Below are 21,462 nucleotides of genomic sequence, written 5' to 3' on the forward strand. Positions count from 1 at the left end.
AGTGTATTACCGTGTGAAAGATGAGTACAGTGTACTACAGTGTGAAAGATGAGTAAAGTATATTACAGTGTGAAAGATGAATACAGTGTACTACAGTGTGAAAGATGAGTAAAGTATATTACAGTGTGAAAGATGAATACAGTGTACTACAGTGTGAAAGATGAATACAGTGTACTACAGTGTGAAAGATGAATACAGTGTACTACAGTGTGAAAGATGAATACAGTGCACTAGTCATGGAAACCCAGGAATCTCACTTACCCGCTCCTCTTGGAGTTCATGAGCCACTGGACGAAGTCCTGCGCTCGTCGTGTCTCCAGGTATTTACTGTAATCGTTTGAGAACGTCCCTTCTGAATGTCTTCTCACCCGCATCATGTCTTTCCTCTCGTCCAGGAGACTCGTGTTCGTCTCTGAGCTGGAACCCGACACAGAGTGTGAGACACCAAGGCTTTCAGGAGTTTCAGAAAATTTGGCCTTGTGACCGTCAATATTTTTCTTTATAATTTGAAAATGAGAACCAACCAGACTGATAAAATCTGAATTTAAATAATCTAATTTTATCAAGTTTATCAAATTAATTCACAGAATTTCCCTCAATGGCTAATTCAGGTAGCTAAATGATACACGTTTGGATTAAACAAAATGCAATGTGGAGATAAAAATAAACCTTTTTTATCTTGTGTAACAATAAAGTGTCTCCAGACACGGAGTTACTTTAGATATAAACTTTATACGCTGACCAAACGGACGAAAGAATAAAAAGAATTTGAAAGAATTCGAAAGAAATCCATTATAGTACAGGCTAAAGAAGAACACTAAGCTATCAGTCCACACTCCTAAAATCTGAAACGCCAACATCATAGACTTAGTTTTCTTTTTCATAGAAATAAACTAAATATAAAGATTTAATGTTGCATTGATTTTGTTAAAAAAAATTTAATAAAATGAAAATCCCACTTAAACAGATACTGAGAAGAATTTTATTATTCTTTTTTTATTTATAAATGTATTTCATTTTCTTTCTGTTAGAAATCACCATTGCATGTTTAAACTGAGGTCAAATTTGATCTCAGTTCAAATAAATGATATAATTATATCACAAATTTTTATTTATTTATTTATGAATTAAACCTGATACAAAAATAGATTCTAAATAAACATAAAATATCTTGTTTTCTTCCGTTATGATCCTCAGAGACGACCAGATTCCCTTTTTATTCCAGTTTTTAATTCATTCTTGATTCAATTTTAAGTCGTAGATTAAAATGAAATCGAATCTGATTTATTTCACTCTGATTTCCGACTCCTTCAAGTCTGATCTCCGGACAGATCTGGATATGTAGTGAAAATCGTTTGTGATGATAATCAGGATCGTCACGGGAGCTCTTATAACACGCGGTACGTTCGCACAACATTCCAAAGTTTCACATCGGGAAATATTTAGAAATCGTTCATTTTCTAAGGTTCTTTGTACGTTTGTTTATTAATTGATTTTGAATGTAATTATTTTGCTTTGATGTGCAGAGCTCTTCTTCACTTCTGCTTGCGACCGCACGAACAAATAAAAAAACATATTCGAAAGATCACTTTGTGCCTCACCTGGTGGTGTCGTCATGTAGCGGGAGCTCCAGGCTGCTCTGGACGAGGACGAGGAGCAGGACGAGACCGGCGCTGAAGTGTGTGCCTTTCATCGTGGACACCTGGCCCACACACACACACACACACACACACACACACACACACACACACACACACACACACACACACATACACTCAAATTAGAGCACCCACTGCCAAGTACCAAGTCCTCTTTTCTTCATGTGTATGTGTTTGTGGGTGAGGTCCTCACTACTCACCGGTGTGTAGACAAGCCTGTGTGTGTGTGTGTGTGTGTGCGCCCCGTGGTCCTCCTTGCTTTCTTTTCTGACTTTTCTCCCTTTCTGCCTCCCTCTTTTATAGTGGTATTAGACAACCCCCTTCATTCACTCCTCAAACACACACACACACACACACACACACACACACACACACACACACACACACACCCACCCACATACACACACAACTACGTGCAGTGCTACACGATCTGAGCTCATTCATTAGTCTCAATCCATTACCCCGCGGTTTGTTTAAAGCAGGAAGACAGGACGTGTCTCTCCGAGGTGTCGGAAAACATCCAGGCAAATAGAGGGAGAGAAAAAAACCACGAGGTGCTACTGTACACACTCTTAGAGCCGATTCAGGCCTCGTTGGCTTAATCATTGGCCTCGTTTTCTCCTCTCCTAAAACCCAGAATCCCATAAAACCGAACCTAAAGATGCCTCGATTCATCTGCATTGTCAAAACCGTCTGATATTTTATCGCGATATTGAATCGTATCGCCGCATAGGAGCATTCTCCTTCTTCATCGTCCTTCTTTGCTGCCTGTGTATTTGTCTAAGGTCAACAAGGTTAAACGCTATTTCCTGAAGCTAGTAAACGAATCGGATAAAAAAACTAATCCGAATCGTTAACCGTCTCTAATTACGAGATATAAACTAGCGCGATTTTAATGACGCTGAAAATGCACAAACATGTCTCTATTTACAATTAAAGTGTATCATGTTTAGAATGTTGCTTTTATACGGTTTATAGAAGCTCAAATCTTTCATGCTTTAATATCTATATATTTATAAACTTAATAAATGTTGATGTGATTGCGCTGTTGCTATGGAAACACTAGCTAATCGCTCAGCTTGATCATATGTGTGAGTACAGAGAATACCATGTGCTAATCAGGAATTATGTCCTCGTGACAATTTCCAAAAAATAGACGTGAACGTTCATAATAACCGAAATGTTTTATTACACACAAACAATCCACTTTTAATCACCCGCTCATGAATTTACAAGCAATATGGTTTTTCTTTTTTAATCTCCTGATCGTAGTGAGAATTGAGGCATTTGCACAAAATGGCTCATAAACTACGTTTATAGTTTAATGATCTTTTGTCGTTACTGAGGCAGGAATACACTTCAATGCCCTAAATCACGTACACGCATTAAAAAAAAATTATATTTCTATTGAAAGAAGCTGAAAAAAAGAAAGTTTGATTTTTTGTATAAAATAAAATAAAAACATTTCAATTAAATATGTAAAAAAAAAAAAACATTTAAAAAGAAACATTAAAATAAAATTGAACTTAAGGTCATTAGCATATGGTTCTGATGTAATATTCAAAATAAAATAAAATAAAAAGTCTTTTGAACATTTGCATTTTAAAAAGTAAAAAATGATTGAAACTGAATTGCTTTAAATTTGACGAGGAAGGAACTAAGCTCCAGCTATCACGCTTTCAAGTTTAGTTTGTCCGTAGACAAATTTTTCACCTTGTCAAATTTTGCTTAATTTGTCAGAATGAAATAAAAAAAAAAAAAAAACCACCCAGAACAACAGGAATCCTGAGCAGTGTGAAGAAACTGTGAAGGAACAGTTGCTTCACGTCCTGCGCTAAGCAACGCACAACGCTGCCGGGAATCCCAGAGGTCATGGGGTTGTAGTAGCACAAACAGAAGCTGGAGAAGAAAGCGTGGTCTGCTCGGTGGTTTGAGGAAACATCTCGTCCCCGGAGCGGAATTCCAGGATGTGAGTTATGTGCTGAGTCTGACGTCTATCAGGCGAAGCATTTGGTCAGGAAGTGACTCATGTGGACGTAGACGTGCTCGTAGGCCGAACCTCCAAGGCTGTGATCCTCGTCGGTGTACCACTGAGAGACGGTGGAGAGGTGGAGAGGTGGAGACGGATGAGTGCAATATACTGCGTGTGGTTTACATGGAATGTATTTTGATAGTAAAAACAGTGACTCGATTCGTAAAAGCGTAACGACGACTAATAACTAAAACTACAAATTTAAGTATAACATCTTAAATGTTAAATACGCCGCAGCACGTTTCCTCTAGAACCTGAAACTAATGTAGATTTGTTTACTGTTTTAAACAAAATGCTAAATTGACAAACAGGTTCTGAAAAAAATTTGTTTTTGCAACTAAAAGTTCTTTTTTCCACATTTTGTGCACAAAAAAAACAGAAGCAAGCCTTAAATATAAGTATAAAAAATGTAATAATTGAAATTTTTATTTGAATAAATCAATTGTGGATGTTTACCATGGACTCGAAATCCACTTGCTGGTTGACGAGAGCTTTGGAAATCTGCGCTCCCTGCTGGAAATGAACGTTATCTGGAGAAGATAAAAAGAGTACATGCCTCAAACACGAGTAAAACATTGATGTTCATTTAAATAATACTTACACAATTATTCACAAACTAAAACTAAATAAATACATTTTTATTTACATTTTATTGTAAAATTTCAAGTTGTTTTTTTGGCTCAAAAGGAGAAGAATAAAAACGATCCATGGTGGTGGTATCAAAAAGTAAAAACTAGTGCTATTCTGACCTTCTCGAAACCTTCTTTTACCTGGTCTGCTACAACGGCTCAGGACCACAGGTTGCATTTGAGTGCCTGCACAACCTCAACAATGATGGAACTGTAATGAATTGAGATTCTGTGTTGAGGATGAGGATGGGTTCCTTCTGAGTCTGGTTCCTCTCAAAGTTTCTTCCTCATGCTATCTCAGGGAGAATTTCCTTCAGCCACTGATTCACTCGTTAGGGATAAAATTATAAGGAAGAATCCAGTAATTACTGCTTATTTCTGTAAAGCTGCTTGGAGAAACGTCCATAGTTAAAAGTGCTACAGAAATAAAAATGGAATGAAATTAAATTTTACATCGTGATCGCCGATGTGAGGATTTTACGTCGGAAAAGATATTTTCCGCTTGACCTGTGCGTCTCCGTCTCTGTGCTGTTTAAACACTGAAGCCGTAAACTCCATTGTGAGGGGTTTGGAAACAGAAACGAGGCTGCGGGTGCAGACGGTGAGGATAAGGAATGCGGCTGATGGACGTAGCCGAGTAGTTAAGAGAAGTTGTGCATGTTTGTATGTGTGTGTGTGTGTGTGTGTGTGTGTGTGTGTGTGTGTGTGTGTGTGTGTGTGTGTGCTAGATAGCTAGCTGCAAAAATGTACAAATTCGATTTCTTTACACTTCAAACACATGCACACACATATATACTGTACACACACACGCACACACACACACACACACGCACACACACACACACACACACACACACACACACACACACACACACACACACACACACACAGTGTAAAAGTACAATGTAAAAATCACAGTACAGTGTTCAGGGTCATACAGAGGTTTTCCAGGACGAGTTTCCTTCAGAACAGACCTCGCAAAGGTCCATCAAAAAAGGCGAGTCCTCACGCTGTGCGTCAGGTGCAGAAGCATCTTCAAAACAGACGCATGAGTGCTGCAGCGGCACTTTAGAGGTTGCAGAAGCAGAAGATCCACTCGTCAGTGCTCAGATCGTACACCACACACTGTAACAGGTCTGTTTGCAGGCCGTCGTCCCAGAAGGAGCCTCTTCTGAAGCTGCTCACTAAAAAGTCCTCAAACAGTTTGCTGAAGACGACCTGTCCAAGAGCATGAATTACTGGAACCATGTTTTGTGGTCTGATGAGACTGAGATAAACTTGTTTGGATCAGATGATGTCCAGCATGTGGGGAGAAGCCCTGGTGAGGAGAACCAAGAAGATTGTGTCATTGTGGTGGCAGCATCATGGTCTGGAGCTGCATGAGTGCTTCTGGTAGTGGGGAGCTGCAGTTCATTGAAGGAAACATGGATTCCAACATGAACTGTGACGTTCTGAAGCAGAACATGAGGCTCTTTCCTTCAGAAACTCCCAAACTGCAGTTTTTTAAAATTAATAACGACCCCAAACACACCACCAAGATTAAACTGCCTCACTGAGGAAGCTGAAGGTGAAGGTGAAGGAGTGGCTAAGAGCTGTCTTCAGACCTGAACCCTATTGAGAACCTGTGAGGATCCTCAAGCAGAAGGTGGAGAAGCTCCATGTGTGTAACATCCAGCAGCTCCGTGATGTGATTATGGAGGAGTGGAAGAGGATCTCAGCAACAACCTGTGCAGCTCGACAGTGTACTGATACACAAACTGCACACTGAGACTCGAAATATATCCACCTTTCATTTCTATAGTATTGTTTCTTAAGAAGATGAAAACATGGATGCTGTGTGTGTGTGTGTGTGTGTGTGTGTGTGTGTGTGTGTGTGTGTGTGTATGTGTGTGTGTGTGTGTGTGTGTGTGTGTATGTGTGTGTGTGTGTGTGTGTGTATGTGTCTCACCATCAGCTGTGCCGTGCACCAGTAGGTACTGTACAGAGTTGAAATTCTTGGCTCGTTCCGTCACTGTGGAATTCTGCACAGATTACAACATTTCCCATAAGCACACACACACACACACACACACACACACACACACACACACACACACACACACACACACACACACATATGTAAATTATGCAAATACTCCACTCTCTTACCTCATAGAAGTCTGGGTTTTCTTGCGGCGTTAGCATGTAGCGTTCTGTGTAGATGGAATCTGTGTGGATGGTGACATCAGCGTTAATATTTAAATCATTATAAATAAATGTTTTTGTGCATTAACTCAAACCAAGAGAAGAAAAAACTATTAAAATATATATATGGAAAATTATTTATATAATAACTTAAATTTCAAACAACTGGTAATATATATTTTATTTCATTTATTATTATTATATATATTCTTTCATATACTTTATATTAATAATATTCTATTTAAATTAGAACTTTAATGATCCTTCATTTTAAAAACATTTTCTTTGATATATTTCAGTTATTTTATATATTATATATATATATACTTTCACCATTACCACATTTATTGGCACCCTTACGTTAAAAAGAAAAAAAGGACGATAATATCACTTTAATTAACTTTAAGTATTTTACTACTTTTTTTTTCTCTGCCTCGAATACATTTTCCATACCGTAATACTCCCACTTGGACACGGGGGCGACGGCCATGCCGCACTTAAACACGCCGCTTCCTGCTCCCAGAGCCATGGAGGTGACGTAACCACCGTACGACTGAAACGCAATGAAATATATTTCATTATTATATTATAAAAAAAACACAAACAAACAGATACCAATTGTGAATTAGCGAATGCATATTTATGAAAGGAGTCCGCAGTGAGAACTTACCCAACCCCAGATCGCAATTCGGTTTTTATCCACGTAGCCCAAATCGATGAAATGTCTGAAACATGAAGAACAGCACAAATCATTCATTCGAATTCATTAATAAAGGATGATCAAATCCAAGCTTGGTGGTAGTGTGGGGTCATTTAGTTAGTATTATTTCATGCATTCTGAGTTAAAGAGTTAAAGAGAGAGTTTAAGAGTTGGATTCCAGGCTAAACATGAGTAGTTCTATGCCAAATACACTCCATCCAGCTTTGTCTACGTTTCAGAATGTGTTTTTCTTTCCAATTATAGCACTTAATGATGCCATTAAGAAAGAATTCCTGGTATGAGCACTTCTTCCCGAAAGAGGCAGAGCGAGAGCGAGAGCACACCCACCACCGCGCTTCAATCTGTTACAGAAGTCGTTGAAGGACTCCACGTTTAAAACAAGTGCGTTTTTGGATGTGAGGGAAGAAGAAAACAAAAACAGTGTTGTTCAATTTGAAATGATCCAAAAAGTGAATTTTTGGAATTTCTTTCTTGTATAAGGAAAAAAACAGAGATCAGGAGGTTTGAAGCTGTGATCTCAGGACAGAAGTATTCCATATCTGAGGGAAAACTGAGAAGAACAAAATGTTGTTTGTGTTTGAATGAGTCTGGAGTCTCTCGCATACCTCAGATTAGCATTAATGAAATCCTTCTGTAATATAATCAATAATAAATAACACACACACACTGTAGATCCTGGCGGTGGAGCTTTGGGGTCATGTTAGGAGAACGGGACAAGCTCTTTCAGGGACAGTAATGTAACTTCATGCACCTTGAGACAAATCTCACTTCATATTCGCGATCGCGTAAATAAGCTTCGCCTTGTTTTTTGTTTTTTTATTGTTTCTCCTTGACCATCACGATTCCAACACGTGAGAGCTTTCAAACCCATTTCTTGTATAAACACTGCGCTTTAAAGCAAACATGAAAAGCCTCAAACGAGAATCGATAGGATGCTTCTGTAATCACACCGAACCGATACACGTGAAACACGTGCTGGGGGGGAGGGAAGGATTCAGATACGTCTGTTCCAAGAATTCCAGGTGTAACATCTGCTGGATATATGGAAAGTCGATATTGATGGGACAGAAAGTGGAATAGTGCTCAGGTTCTGTCCCACCCTGTCCTGTTTTACCTGGCGGCCGTGATCTGGTCCTCCACTTCGTACGTGCCGAGTCGCTTATAGATAGCGTGCATGATCTGGTCGCCTTGGTAACCGCTCCCTCGCCCATCGAAGCTGGCCACGATAATGTTCTCGGTGCTCGCCAGATACGTGGACCAGTTGATCCGGAAACGGTAGTCGGATTTCTGGCTGCACGGCCCGGCGTAGCTGAAGAGCACAGAACCACATGTGTGATAGATCCAGTGGTGGACGAAGTACACAAACCATGTAGTTACAGATTCAGTCAAAAAGTGACTCCAGTAAAAGTGTTTCTTTAAACTTTCACTTGAGTAAAAGTACAAATGTTTAACCTTCAAATGTACTCAAGTATCCAAAGAACTGATTTATTATAACTCTAATGTTCCTATTATCATTTTTATCACAAGACTCTTCACTTAATCACCTCAGTTTCTGTGTAAAGACTCGAATGTGACTCTCAGCACACTGATCTATTAATAGAATGAGATTAATGACTCAAACACTGATTGATTTTTAACTACTTTAATAAAAACGTGTAAATGAGGTCACGTGTGTGGTGGTGAGTTCGAGTCTGGAGTTTCTTCATCATTTATTCCTCTCTAAATGTTCTGCTTGATGTTTAACTGATGCTGAACTGTATGTTGGTGATCAGTAGATGCACCGAGCGCCGATCAGAACACGTGTAAAACAGAGCGTTTAATAAGGCATTAATAAAAAGAAACATCATATTTTTCATATTTTATCAAAACCATATTAAATAGTATATAATATAGTACCAAATAAAAAAAGGTTTTGCTGTAAAAAGGAACAGTTATGAACAATAAAACAGTAAATAATTTCTGTTATTATCAGCAAAGTAGAATTGTGATGTTCTTTCAAAAGATCTACAATATAATCTGAAATGATTACAGAGTGCGGTCTTGTGTGAGTCACGTGACTCGTTTTCAGTCAAAATTAATGAATTCTGAAAAATAGTTTTACAAGCCTGGAGAATGCTGTTCTCTGCAGCGCCCTCTAGTGGGACCCCCCCACCCATACAATTGTAAAATGGCGTTAGACTTACACGTCAATCAGCAGAGGGTATTTTTTGGATTTGTCGAAGTGAGGCGGCAGAGTCATCTGGTACCAGAGATCTACAGGGAGAGGATCGGTTACATTCAGTCTTAATATCTGTTTAAAATCAAAACAAATGACAGAATTTGATTGGCTGGAATCTGATTGGCTCACCGAATCCACTGATCTTCAGGGTGCCGTACGTCTGCCCAGGCATCTCGATGTCCTGCAGAATCGACTCCAGGATTTTATTGTCCTCCAGAACCCTGATCTCTGGAAACGAATTGTGGTGAAATGGAGCATTGCATTTGTTAGGAGTTCTGGATTAGTCTGTTCAAACTTGTTACTACTAGCCGGTAATGTGAGTTGGTCAACAACGATGGTCACACATGAATATTCATATATTAATATTAATATAACTAGCCTGCTAAATAGCTAGCACAATAAACCCTGTATCCTGGGTGTATAGGAACACTTTCAATATATAGCATTTGATTGAACGTCAAAAGCAGCTCATGTACTTAGTTTTTTTCTGCTAAATGGCGAACCCAGTGGCATGCTAGCAGAAGGATCAACGATAGACAAATCCTTATAGCCTTCAAAACCTCGGACTATATGAAGATTTTAACACCTGAATCCTTGGAGGGAATTTGAATTTCAGAGCTGAGCTTCATGAACTTTACCTGAACCAGCACCTCGACTGTCTCGCAACGTGTACAAAGGCAATCCAGGACCTTCATCAGACACACAAACACACAGAGGTTGTGTAAATCTGGACTTCCCACTACATTCCTATCATTTCAGAAATAAATTGAGGACCGATGACGGCGAGTCAGGGTTTGTACCTGAGCAGCTCAGGCGGTAGTAGGTGGCGTTGGTGCTAAAGTAGGCGGAGTTATATTTACACCTCTCCTCCAGCAGAGTACAGGTGAGACAGACAGGTGGGGAATGTTTCGCTCCGTCGACTGAGATTCTGCAGGAACCACAGAACACGTACGATTCATTCCTCTCCGTTTACGAAGAAACGTACAAGAAGTGTGTGTTCATGACAGTAAAATGTTCACATTCAGTCCTGAATTCTGAAATCATGCTGAAAAAACGTGACTCACTTGTAAACATTTCTCTGTCCTGGATGGCTGTTGTGTTCATTACTCACGTAGAATCTGTGAATAAACAGATAAGGGTGGGGCTTGAAGCTACAGGAACATTTTTATGTGGGCGGAGCTTAAAGTTCCGCTTAAAAATATCACGCGAGTGAACGGACGTGAATGAAACGTAAGCATGAGCATGGACGTACATGGCGTCACTGGTGACCTTGAGGATGTCGGTGACCTCCCAGCGTCCAGATGTGATGGGTGTGAGCGTGTTCTGAAATAAACAGACAACAATCGCTATAGCAACAGTCACGTTTCTCGTTGGCCGCGAGCATAAAAGAATCAAAAATAAAAGAGATTAGTGAGAAGAATGAGATTATCTAGACACAGGTCCAGATGTTTTCCAGGTGTGGTCCTGTGGAGTATCTCACCCCGCTGATGTGGTGGATGTGCTTATAGCCGCTGGAGTCGCTCGTGATGTAGTAACAGCTGGAGCCGTCGGGTTTAAACACCGGCTCGGCGGGAGAGAACTACAACACCAACGACAAGAGAGAAATCAGACACTTACTAATTACTCTATAAGAGAGACAGCAGACAGTGAGAAGACATGAGATAAAAATGAGCAAAAGAGGAGGAATGAATCAAAGCTCTCTATCTTCCTCTCTTTCTCTTCCTGTCTTTGTCTGTCTCTCTGTCTCTTTTCATCTCAGGGACAAAGAGAAAGTGACAGCAAGACGGTGAGAAGACATGAGATAAACGAGACACGAGATAAAAATGAGAAAATGAGAAAGAGGGGAAGCATAAATCATAGCACTTTTTCATTTTCTCATTCCCTTTCTATCTTTGTGTGTGTGTGTGTGTGTGTGTGTGTGTGTGTGTGTGTGTGTGTGTGTGTGTGTGTGTGTGTGTGTGTGTCAGTCCATCTCAGTGACTGAGACAGAAACAGAAAGAAGCCCAGACACAGAGAAAGAGAAGCATAGAGCGAGAGATAGTGAGGAAAAGAGAAGAGAGCGAGAAACAGAGAGATGCAGACACATGGAGACAGAGAAAAAGAAACAGATAACAGAGACAGGTAAGAATCATAGAGAGAGAGAGAGAGAGAGAGAGAGAGAGAGAGAGAGAGAGAGAGAGAGAGAGAGAGAGAGAGAGAGAGAGAGATGAACCATAGTTTAGTAGATGTTGATGTTGCCTTATTTTGATCCATTGTGAAGCTGCTGTTTTGTGTAGTTTATTTTAATATACTGAAAGTTATTTAGTATTTCATTTTTAAATACATTTTGATGTTTCTTTGGCCAAAGCTGGTTAAAGAGAAAGAAACGGGGGACAAAAACAACAAAAAAGAAACGATCGAAGCTAAGGGGACAAGTAAGAATAGAATGAAAGAGTGAGAGAGAGAAAATAAGGCACAGGAGATAAAAGAGAGATAGAGAGAATGTTGTACGTACTCTTCCGACCCAGCCCGTCTTGCTCTCCAGGTATAATTCCTGCACAAAAGAGTGAACAAATAAATGAACTCAGACGAACAAACTGACGAGCCTCTGAATGCTAACGCTAACACTTATGCTAAAGAAGGTGAGACGGGTTGGTTTTTTTCGATCATCGCAGGTTTTCAGAATGTACGTTTGAGGTCAGACGCATCGCAGCCGAGGACAAATTTACCGTCGTACTGTTCCACGTCTCGCCGCTGAGTTCGTATGTCTGCAGGATAACGTGACTCTGCGTGCGATTCTGCCACTGCACCGCGATCCTCATGTCTGTAGCCCACGTCACCGTGCTCAGGTAGTGATCCCTTCATGGTACAACATAAACAGAGGAGAAGTTCAGGAGAAGGATCTGCTCTCAGACTGAGGAATGCAGTAAAGACGAGGCTCGGCCCAAACCACGAGCTCTGAAAAGGCAGATATATCGGCGGCTTTACCGTGTGGCGAGAACGTTTGGCACCAGGAGCTCCGTAATTCTCGAACTGTTATTGGTGTCGACCACAAACAGGCGGACCGTTGGGTTCGGGGTTCCGGCCTGTGACCAAAAAATACCACAATAACATCCATTAGTGGAAACCACAGGGTTTACACACATAACAGCTGTTTATCCTGAAGATCACAAGTTCTCCTGCTGCCCTGCTGAACGCTCGTTTCTGATTGGTCAGAAGGTCTAATAAATCTAATAAATCTGTTCTGACATCACAAATATTTACATACAGTGTATATATTAACAAAAAGCTTATTCACTGGGACCTGAGCTTCACTCAGTTGGCAAAAAAAGGGGAAAAAAAGGTTTCCTCTAATGAGATGAGTGTTGATGTTTGTTATCATTATTATTAAGGAAGGAGTCTCCAGTTTCAGCATTTTGTACCAGTTTGAGGTAAAGCTGTAACATCGGTTTTTACATCACATTGCTGTTTATCCTTTTTTTTTTTTTTTAGGTTGTTTTTATAACATTTACAAAATTTAACAGTATTTTTTGTATGTTTGTTTTTTTGTTTTTTGTTTTGTTTTTTTTACAAAGTTTACACTTGGGTAAGTTTGTATTTATGAAGTTTATATGTGTTTAAGGTTGTTTTTACAAAGTTTACACTTGTTTGAAGTCTTTGTTTATAAAGTTTGTTCTTCTTTCGGGTTGTTTTATGAAGTTTACACTTATTTGAGGTTGTTTTTATAAAATGTACACTTTTTAAAGATTTTTTTGTTGTTTGTTTTTTTATAAATTTGTGTTTAAATGTGTTTAAATGTTTAAATTTGTTTAAATGTTTAAATTTGTTTAATATGTTTAAATTTGTGTTTAAATGTGTTTACACTTGCACAAATGTGTAAATTTGTAAAAAAATTAAAAACTTGTAAAAATTGTAAAAACTTGTAAAAATTGTGTAAAAATGTACACTTTTTAAAGATTTTTTTGTTGCTGTTTGTTTTTTTTTACAAAGTTTACACTTGAGTAAGGTTGTTTTCACAATGCTTACGTTTGTTTGATTTTGTTTTTATGAAGTTTAAAAAAAGACTTCAAACAAGTGTAAACTTCATAAAAACAAAATCAAACAAACGTAAGCATTGTAATAGAAATAAAAATAAACTTTAAAAAAAGACTTCAAACAAGTGTAAAGTTTATTCTTATTTCTGGTTGTTTTATTAAGTTCACACTTCTTTGAGGTTGTTGGGTTTTTTAAATAAAGTTTATTATAGTTAATGTGTTTAATATAAAGTTATAAACTTTTTAAGGTTGTTTTTACATGTAGGCTTATTGGAGGTTGTTTTTTTTACAAAGTTTACATTAGTTTGAGTTTTTAAAATGATAAAATGTTGTTATTTAGTTTCAAATTAAGCTCTAAGTGAAATTGTGAATGTAAACTTCACCCATAATCCCTCCCCAATTCTAATTGTAACTAATTACAAACACTTTTTGGGGTAAAATTATTCTTCTACAGTTACATAAACAGTGATCTTTCTCCTCTTGCTTCTTTTGCATTGAAGTATAAGATTTGTTTAATAGCTGAAATGAAAAAATTCTGAAATATCAATCTCTAACATTTACCTTGGGATACGGGATGACGATCGTTTCAGGATACTGTCCCTGCCCGTACCACGAGTACTCGATATTGTGCACCTCTGTGTCGTTGATCTCGACGAAGGCCAGGAACCTTCCGGATGGAGACCACCACATGGCATAATTGGAGGAAAACATCTCCTCTGTAGGTTCACAAAAATATATTGTATATAAAAATTGTTTTATATAAATATATTATTATAATGTTCCAATTTATAGATTCAATGAAGCAGAAAAAATCAGGTTGGGCAACAATCAAAGTAAATTCCAGGTGTTGTCTCAGAACAATTACGTTATATTATATTCAATTATGTTACAACATAACAGTGTGTTATCATACAATTATACAATTATATTGTATAATATTGTGTTGGGTGCACTTTGCATTGTGTTACATTACTTTAGGCTACGGTATACTGCATTGCTATTGTTACCTTTTTATTATCTCGTGTTCTATTACATTGTTACGCTGTGTCATGCTGTGATACAAATATCTGTTGTTGCGTTGTGTTACGTTAAATCATTGCTCTGTTGCATTGGCCCATTTTACCCTCATACACCCAGTCTGGAATGCCATTGACGATCAGAGGACTTCCATTACTGGTGACCTGTTTTGCAGGTGAAGAAGGGCTGGACTTCATATACACGTTATTATTCCATACATACGTCTGAGAGAGAAACAGAGAGAAAAAGAAGACTTGAGGCCAATGATGTGTATGAAACATAATATCTTTTGCCAATGAACTGAGCCATGTTAGAAAGAGAGTGGTGTGTTGGTTTTTTTTCCCATTCCAGCAAGGCTTCCATCACAGACTTTAGGCTTTAAACCCTACCATCAATGCACAGGTGATAAAGGACAATAAACACAGATGATGAAGATGATTAAAGGGCCGTCATAAAACCGGGCAACGTTGTTAGGAAACGAGAGATAACTTCCTCAGATATCTTCTTTACACGGCTTAAATAAAGCCATCAAAGGTCTATAAAGAGCTCAATCACGTCACCCAAAGTCTGGATCACTGCTGGTTATATACTAGTCAGTATCAGTCCATAAATCTGATTTAGTTACCAAGTTATTCATATACAACACCAGTGAAGTTTGATATTGTCACATTCTTTCCCCTTGATGTTGGGTCACACTGGAAATTGAACTTCTTCATAAAATTAACTTGTTTTTTTCATATTCTAGTTTTAAGTGTACACGATAACGATATTGTTAAATATCACAATATTCTGTACGTTATGACTGATTAGCACCATTAACATGAATATGACAATTTATTATTGTATTCTGCTTAAACTCACCAGTTTGTTGCCGACCGGAGCCCAGGAGAGGAACTGAACCGCATGTGGGACATCTGTGGTAAGCAACTTCCTGAACAAAGAGTAAAGTGATATTTATATGTAAGCGAGCAGTCAGATATGAAGCATGTGGTGTGTTAGAGTTACAGCCATTCATGTTTTTCTTTATCTTTTGTTACTTTTTTTTCAGTTTCAAGTTTCATTAGTTTGTTTTAAACTAGAGTAATGTAGCTGAGGTTGAGGAACTGTCACAGCATGCACACGTGAGGTTTTCGATCTGATCCCAGGTACACACCTGTTCTCCCGATCGTAAACCAAGTAAGTCGCAGTGTACGAGTGTCTCCATGTCTGTAAGAGAACAGAGTTGCGTAAGTGTTAAACGCTTGCAGCAGCGAAAAAACACCACACGGATCATTAATGCAATCAACACTGCACCTTCGAGTAGTTGGTCAGAAAACAAACAAACTTGCGATCAGCTGATACCAGGTAATCGAAGGCTTTAAAGGAGTCCTGTGATATAAAACACACACATTTATTACAGTGAAATGTGGTTTTGCTGTTACTCATATTTACCTTTTATATGCACAAAGATGTATTTTTAACACTTTAAAATATGTTCTCAGGTTTGATCTTTCTTACCAGTGTCTCGCCTAGAAAGTCCTCCCCCATCTCTGAAGAGACGTTAAACAGTAAGAGCCGTTCTTCTCGCGTGGTGTGAAGGTACTCATGATCTGTTCAACAAATCAAACCAACAATCAGAAATCACCTGCTTTGGTGTCTGGCTTTTCTAAATTCTTCAACACTTTAAAGTTTAAAGCCATCAGCAGCATCGTATCTACATCTTGTCCGACGATTTACAAGCTACACTGCTTTCTCTGACTTCATGCTAATCATGCTAACAGGAAAAGGAAAGCTCTAACCATATACTTCAGAGGGTAAAAGAAGTTGGTCAAGATGGTGTTGAAACAGTAATAGTGAGATGCTGTATGGTTCTAATGCTACCTGGTTTCACAAAATGTTACCTTTCGAGGTTTGTTCTAGCTTTAGATAAGATGAGTAAGCTAACGCTGTTAGCTACACCCACTCAGCACAATCGCCCACAGTGATATCTGATACTTCCTTCCGAGCTTTTTTGAATGTAAGCTCGTATGTGACAGGAGGAGATGAATCCTGTAAATAACTCATTCCAGGTAGGATCTTGTAAATAGGAAACTAAAGAAACATCGGACCACGTGAGCCGCAGATGATCAGAGGAACCGACTGAGACGATCATTTAAATCTTGAGTCAAGAAACTGATATTGATTGGATTGTACTGAGGTTTGGGGACAAGATAAGTCACAAATGTGTTTATTCAGTGTGTGTGTGTGTGTGTGTGTGTGTGTGTGTGTGTGTGTGTGTGTGTGTGTGTGTGTGTAGAACTTGGCCTGCTCACCAGAGATCCAGCGCATGTTATATGATCTGGATCTGATGGTGCTGTTGAAGTAGTCATTGAGGGTAAATGTCCGCTTGGTTTCTTTTGGGTTCTTCTCTGTGAAGCCACACACACACACACACACACACACACACACACACACACACACACGGTAGTTTCTCTCTGAAGTGTTTATGAAGACAGGAAAGTATTAAACATACCGTTCAGGTAGATAGCCGTCGGCACGGCGATCAGGGTCACCACCACGGCGACACCCAAAACCGCGAGGAGTATCTTCCCCACGTGCTGAAAAAACAAACAAATATCTCTTTTTACAGTCATTACAGGCGTGATGGGGTGCGATTCCGTTTGTACGTAGCCTTGACGTACAAGTTGCTCAGTGTCTCCTGTTCTTCATCACACATTAACCCGGTTTGTTCATCTCACGTCGTCCCATGCGGAAAAAGTGCACGGTATGCAGTAATAATGAGGAGGAATGAGCACTGGTTTGCCTCAGGTCACCTTTATGTCATTTATTTGTGCTGTCAAGACTGAAATGAAATGAATGACTGAAAAATGAAACTATTTTAAATGTAAACAGTAATTACGGGAATTAAAGGAATTTTTCCCGCTAACAAAATGAAAACAGAAAAAAATTTGGAACTGGTTTCAAGTCCTACAGCCTACAAAAGGCTCTATTTATAATTCCTTTCAATGAAAGTAAAAAAAAATTTTTTATTTTACAATTGAAATTTTATTTGGTTGCTTTGAAAATTCAAGCCTCGGAAAACAGATAACATGCAATTTAATTGATTAGAGATTAAATTAGTGCACGCTTGTTGGAAGATTGATTGTCCTGCATAATCTAATGTGATTTATATGTAATACAGTCGACCTCTGATAATTCACGGCTCATTCGCGGGTTCTCGTTTGGAGTCTGACTGACAGCAAGTTGCGGATTATCTTAAAATTCTCTGGAATCCACAGCTGGACCGAATGTTCAGGAACGTTAGGAATAACATTTTAAACTGTTTTCAATAACAAATTTTAGCAAAGAATTTAAAACATTATTGTATTAAAGTGACATAATGTCTAGATAAATTCACTGAGGTACCGTAGGGGCTGCGGGGGTGCGTCCAAAATTTGTGGATTTTCGGGACTCGAACGTTTTAGAACGTAACTGCTGCGAGTTCCACCACTGTATTTTGTTCGAACTGCTCAGAGGTGTGATGGTGAAAATAGTTTGACTTTGGTTCTGGAATACATTTCAGTTACAGCCTCTGACCAATAATCAGCTATTCTGTCCAAGCCAAGTGAAATTTTCCCTTTAAAACGTGGATCACTATTGTTCCAAACAATCAGTTACTGGTCACAATTGTTTACAGCAACCAATCCGTGATCACTATTGTTCACAGCAGCCAATCCGTGATCACTATTGTTCACAGCAGCCAATCCGTGATCACTATTGTTCACAGCAGCCAATCCGTGATCACTATTGTTCACAGCAACTAATCCGTGATCACTATTGTTCACAGCAACTAATCCGTTATCACTATTGTTCACAGCAGCCAATCCGTGATCACTATTGTTCACAGCAGCAAATCCGTGATCACTATAGTTCACAGCAGCCAATCCGTGATCACTATTGTTCACAGCAGCCAATCCGTGATCACTATTGTTCACAGCAGCAAATCCGTGATCACTATAGTTCACAGCAACTAATCCGTTATCACTATTGTTCACAGCAGCCAATCCGTGATCACTATTGTTCACAGCAGCCAATCCGTGATCACTACTGTTCACAGCAGCAAATCCGTGATCACTATAGTTCACAGCAACTAATCCGTTATCACTATTGTTCACAGCAGCCAATCCGTGATCACTATTGTTCACAGCAGCCAATCCGTGATCACTATAGTTCACAGCAACTAATCCGTTATCACTATTGTTCACAGCAACTAATCCGTGATCACTATTGTTCACAGCAAAATACAGTAAACCACTAATTTATATTGTTCTCCACAACCAATCACTGTCCAGTGTTGGTGGTTTGCCTTCACACTTTTCCATACACAAACATAAAATGATTATGACGGTTGTATCAATATTCAAGAGTCCGTGACGTCACCTGGTGACCTTTGCAGCATGACCATTCTGAGCCTGGATGACTTTTTTTATGAAATCAGTCATTTTGATACACAAACTGGGATTAAAACTATTTCAAACTCGTCTGGACCCGGTTCTGGACTTCAGAACTGATTTATATTCAGTCCAGTGTTTCTAAAATGATAATAACCTGTAAAAAACAGAGGTATTCCTGGAGAGCACACACACACTCACACACACACACACACACACACACACACACTCCTGCACCACTGTAACGCAATACACTTCTTCGGATGCGCGCTTGGGTATTAAAAGCAGCGCGCGCCTCCTCACCAAACTTGTGCAAAAAAAAACTAAACAAAAAAAGGTGCCCCAGTACATGCCCCGGTACTGACCATCTTCCGGTAGCGCGCTCACGCTCACAGATCCACGTGTTGCTCGGTAACGCGTCTGATCCCCTGAGTCCGGTCCCGCGTGCGCGCGCGTCGAGTCTGTGCGCGAGTTTCGCTCCTGGGAGAATTTTTTTCCGATACTCAGTAGAAGCGGATGAGGGGATGACAAAACGGTTTTCACGTGTTTCTGTGCGTGTTAAATATTAGCTCGAGCTGTAAAGCGGGGACAATAAAGTCCCGAGAGATTAAAGTTCGCATCAAAATAAAGGAGGGAGAGATAAAGGACGCAAGGCATGCGCGCATGTGTGTTTTGCAGAAGTTGTGGCATGCTTGTTAATTCTACTTCCTGCTCCAACACAAACACACACACACACACACACACACAGTGACTTGCTTTAGGTGCGTGTTTTTGCGCAAACGGCACTTTTGGGATTGTTTTGCGCAAGGGTTCGAGCGTTCCTCTTTTTTTCTGTTCGTGAGAACGTGATGCGCGCGGACCTTTTATTGGTTATAAATGACAGCAATGCACCACTGACCTTACGCACGAGCGCTCCTGAAAACCCACTGTCAGGTCATGTATTGCAGCCCCTTAGTCTTCAGCGGTGTCCTTCCTGAACCAGTCCACCTTCCTGAACCAGTCCACCTTCCTGAACCAGTCCACCTTTCTGAACCAGTCCACGTCCACCTTCCTGAACCAGTCCACCTTTCTGAACCAGTCCACCTTCCTGAACTAGTCCACGTCCACCTTCCTGAACCAGTCCACCTTCCTGAACCAGTCCACCTCCTAATTCATCCATATTAGAAAAAAGTGCAGTAGATCAGAGCGCTGCATCACACACAGGAGCAAGAAACCCAATGAACACAAATTTAACACATCTCCTTTCACTGGAGCCACAACATCATCTTTAGCAGAAGCATCGAGATTCACCTGATCACATCACCCCGGGGTTTCCGGCATTTATTCTGTGCATTAAGGTTTTCCAAGGGATTTGAAATGAAGGCAAAAATTTTGTTCATTCTCCTGTATTTGAGGCCCCAGAAAAACACAGAATACACCTAAAAAACACACAGAATACACCAGAAAAAACACACGGAATACACCCAAAAACACACAGAATACACCAGAAAAACACAGAATACATCTAAAAAACACACAGAATACACCAGAAAAAACACACGGAATACACCCGAAAATACACAGAATACACCAGAAAAAACACACAGAATACACCAGAAAAAACACAGAATACACCTGAAAAACACACAAAATACACCTGAAAAAACACACAGAATACACCCGAAAAACACAGAATACACCAGAAAAAACACACAGAATACACCCGAAAAACACAGAATACACCTGAAAAACACACAGAATACACCTGAAAAACACACAGAATACACCTGGAAAAACACACAGAATACACCTGAAAAACACACAGAATACACCTGAAAAACACACAGAATACACCAGAAAAAACACAGAATACACCTGAAAAACACAGAATACACCAGAAAAAACACACAGAATACACCCGAAAAACACAGAATACACCTAAAAAACACACAGAATACAACTGAAAAACACACAGAATACACCTGGAAAAACACACAGAATACACCTGAAAAACACACAGAATACACCTGAAAAACACACAGAATACACCAGAAAAAACACAGAATACACCTGAAAAACACACAGAATACACCTGAAAAAACACACAGAATACACCCGAAAAACACAGAATACACCAGAAAAAACACACAGAATACACCCGAAAAACACAGAATACACCTGAAAAACACACAGAATACACCTGAAAAACACACAGAATACACCTGAAAAAACACACAGAATACACCTGAAAAACACACAGAATACACCTGAAAAAACACAAAGAATACACCTGAAAAACACAGAATACACCTGAAAAACACACAGAATACAACTGAAAAAACACACAGAATACACCTGAAAAACACAGAATACACCTGAAAAACACACAGAATACACCTGAAAAAACACACAGAATACACCCGAAAAACACAGAATACACCTGAAAAACACACAGAATACACCTGAAAAAACACACAGAATACACCTGAAAAACACACAGAATACACCAGAAAAACACAGAATACACCTAAAAAACACACAGAATACACCAGAAAAAACACACAGAATACACCCGAAAAAACACACAATACACCCGAAAAAA

General features: G+C 39.3%; 2 protein-coding genes across 2 annotated transcripts in view; both read right to left on the minus strand.

Annotated features, from left to right (window-relative positions):
• gcga (glucagon a) overlaps positions 1 to 1,925 on the minus strand; it is a 6,172-nt gene extending 4,247 nt beyond the window's left edge. The window contains exons 1-3 of the mRNA XM_083549684.1: positions 1,859 to 1,925; positions 1,602 to 1,702; positions 262 to 417 (exon numbers count right to left, since the gene is read on the minus strand). Coding sequence (XP_083405810.1) covers positions 262 to 417; positions 1,602 to 1,693 — 248 coding nt within the window. The 5' untranslated portion in view covers positions 1,694 to 1,702; positions 1,859 to 1,925. The remainder of the gene's footprint in view (positions 1 to 261; positions 418 to 1,601; positions 1,703 to 1,858) is intronic.
• An 898-nt stretch (positions 1,926 to 2,823) lies between these two features.
• On the minus strand, positions 2,824 to 19,551 carry dpp4 (dipeptidyl-peptidase 4). The gene is made up of 26 exons (XM_083549665.1): positions 19,247 to 19,551; positions 16,964 to 17,048; positions 16,764 to 16,859; positions 15,970 to 16,061; positions 15,766 to 15,840; positions 15,626 to 15,678; positions 15,334 to 15,403; positions 14,579 to 14,696; positions 14,017 to 14,171; positions 12,410 to 12,507; positions 12,151 to 12,280; positions 11,937 to 11,975; positions 10,923 to 11,021; positions 10,695 to 10,765; positions 10,507 to 10,560; positions 10,243 to 10,370; positions 10,081 to 10,131; positions 9,572 to 9,670; positions 9,408 to 9,477; positions 8,339 to 8,533; positions 7,174 to 7,228; positions 6,957 to 7,056; positions 6,468 to 6,526; positions 6,268 to 6,340; positions 4,147 to 4,220; positions 2,824 to 3,748 (listed from the first exon to the last, which is right to left on the minus strand). Exons 1-26 carry the CDS (start codon positions 19,247 to 19,249, stop codon positions 3,656 to 3,658), a joined length of 2,235 nt encoding a protein of 744 aa, XP_083405791.1. The 5' UTR covers positions 19,250 to 19,551; the 3' UTR covers positions 2,824 to 3,655.
• Between the last annotated feature and the right edge of the window lie 1,911 nt (positions 19,552 to 21,462).

The sequence above is a fragment of the Silurus aristotelis genome (genome assembly GCF_946808225.1).
Source record: "Silurus aristotelis genome assembly, chromosome: 9".
NCBI lineage: Eukaryota > Metazoa > Chordata > Actinopteri > Siluriformes > Siluridae > Silurus > Silurus aristotelis.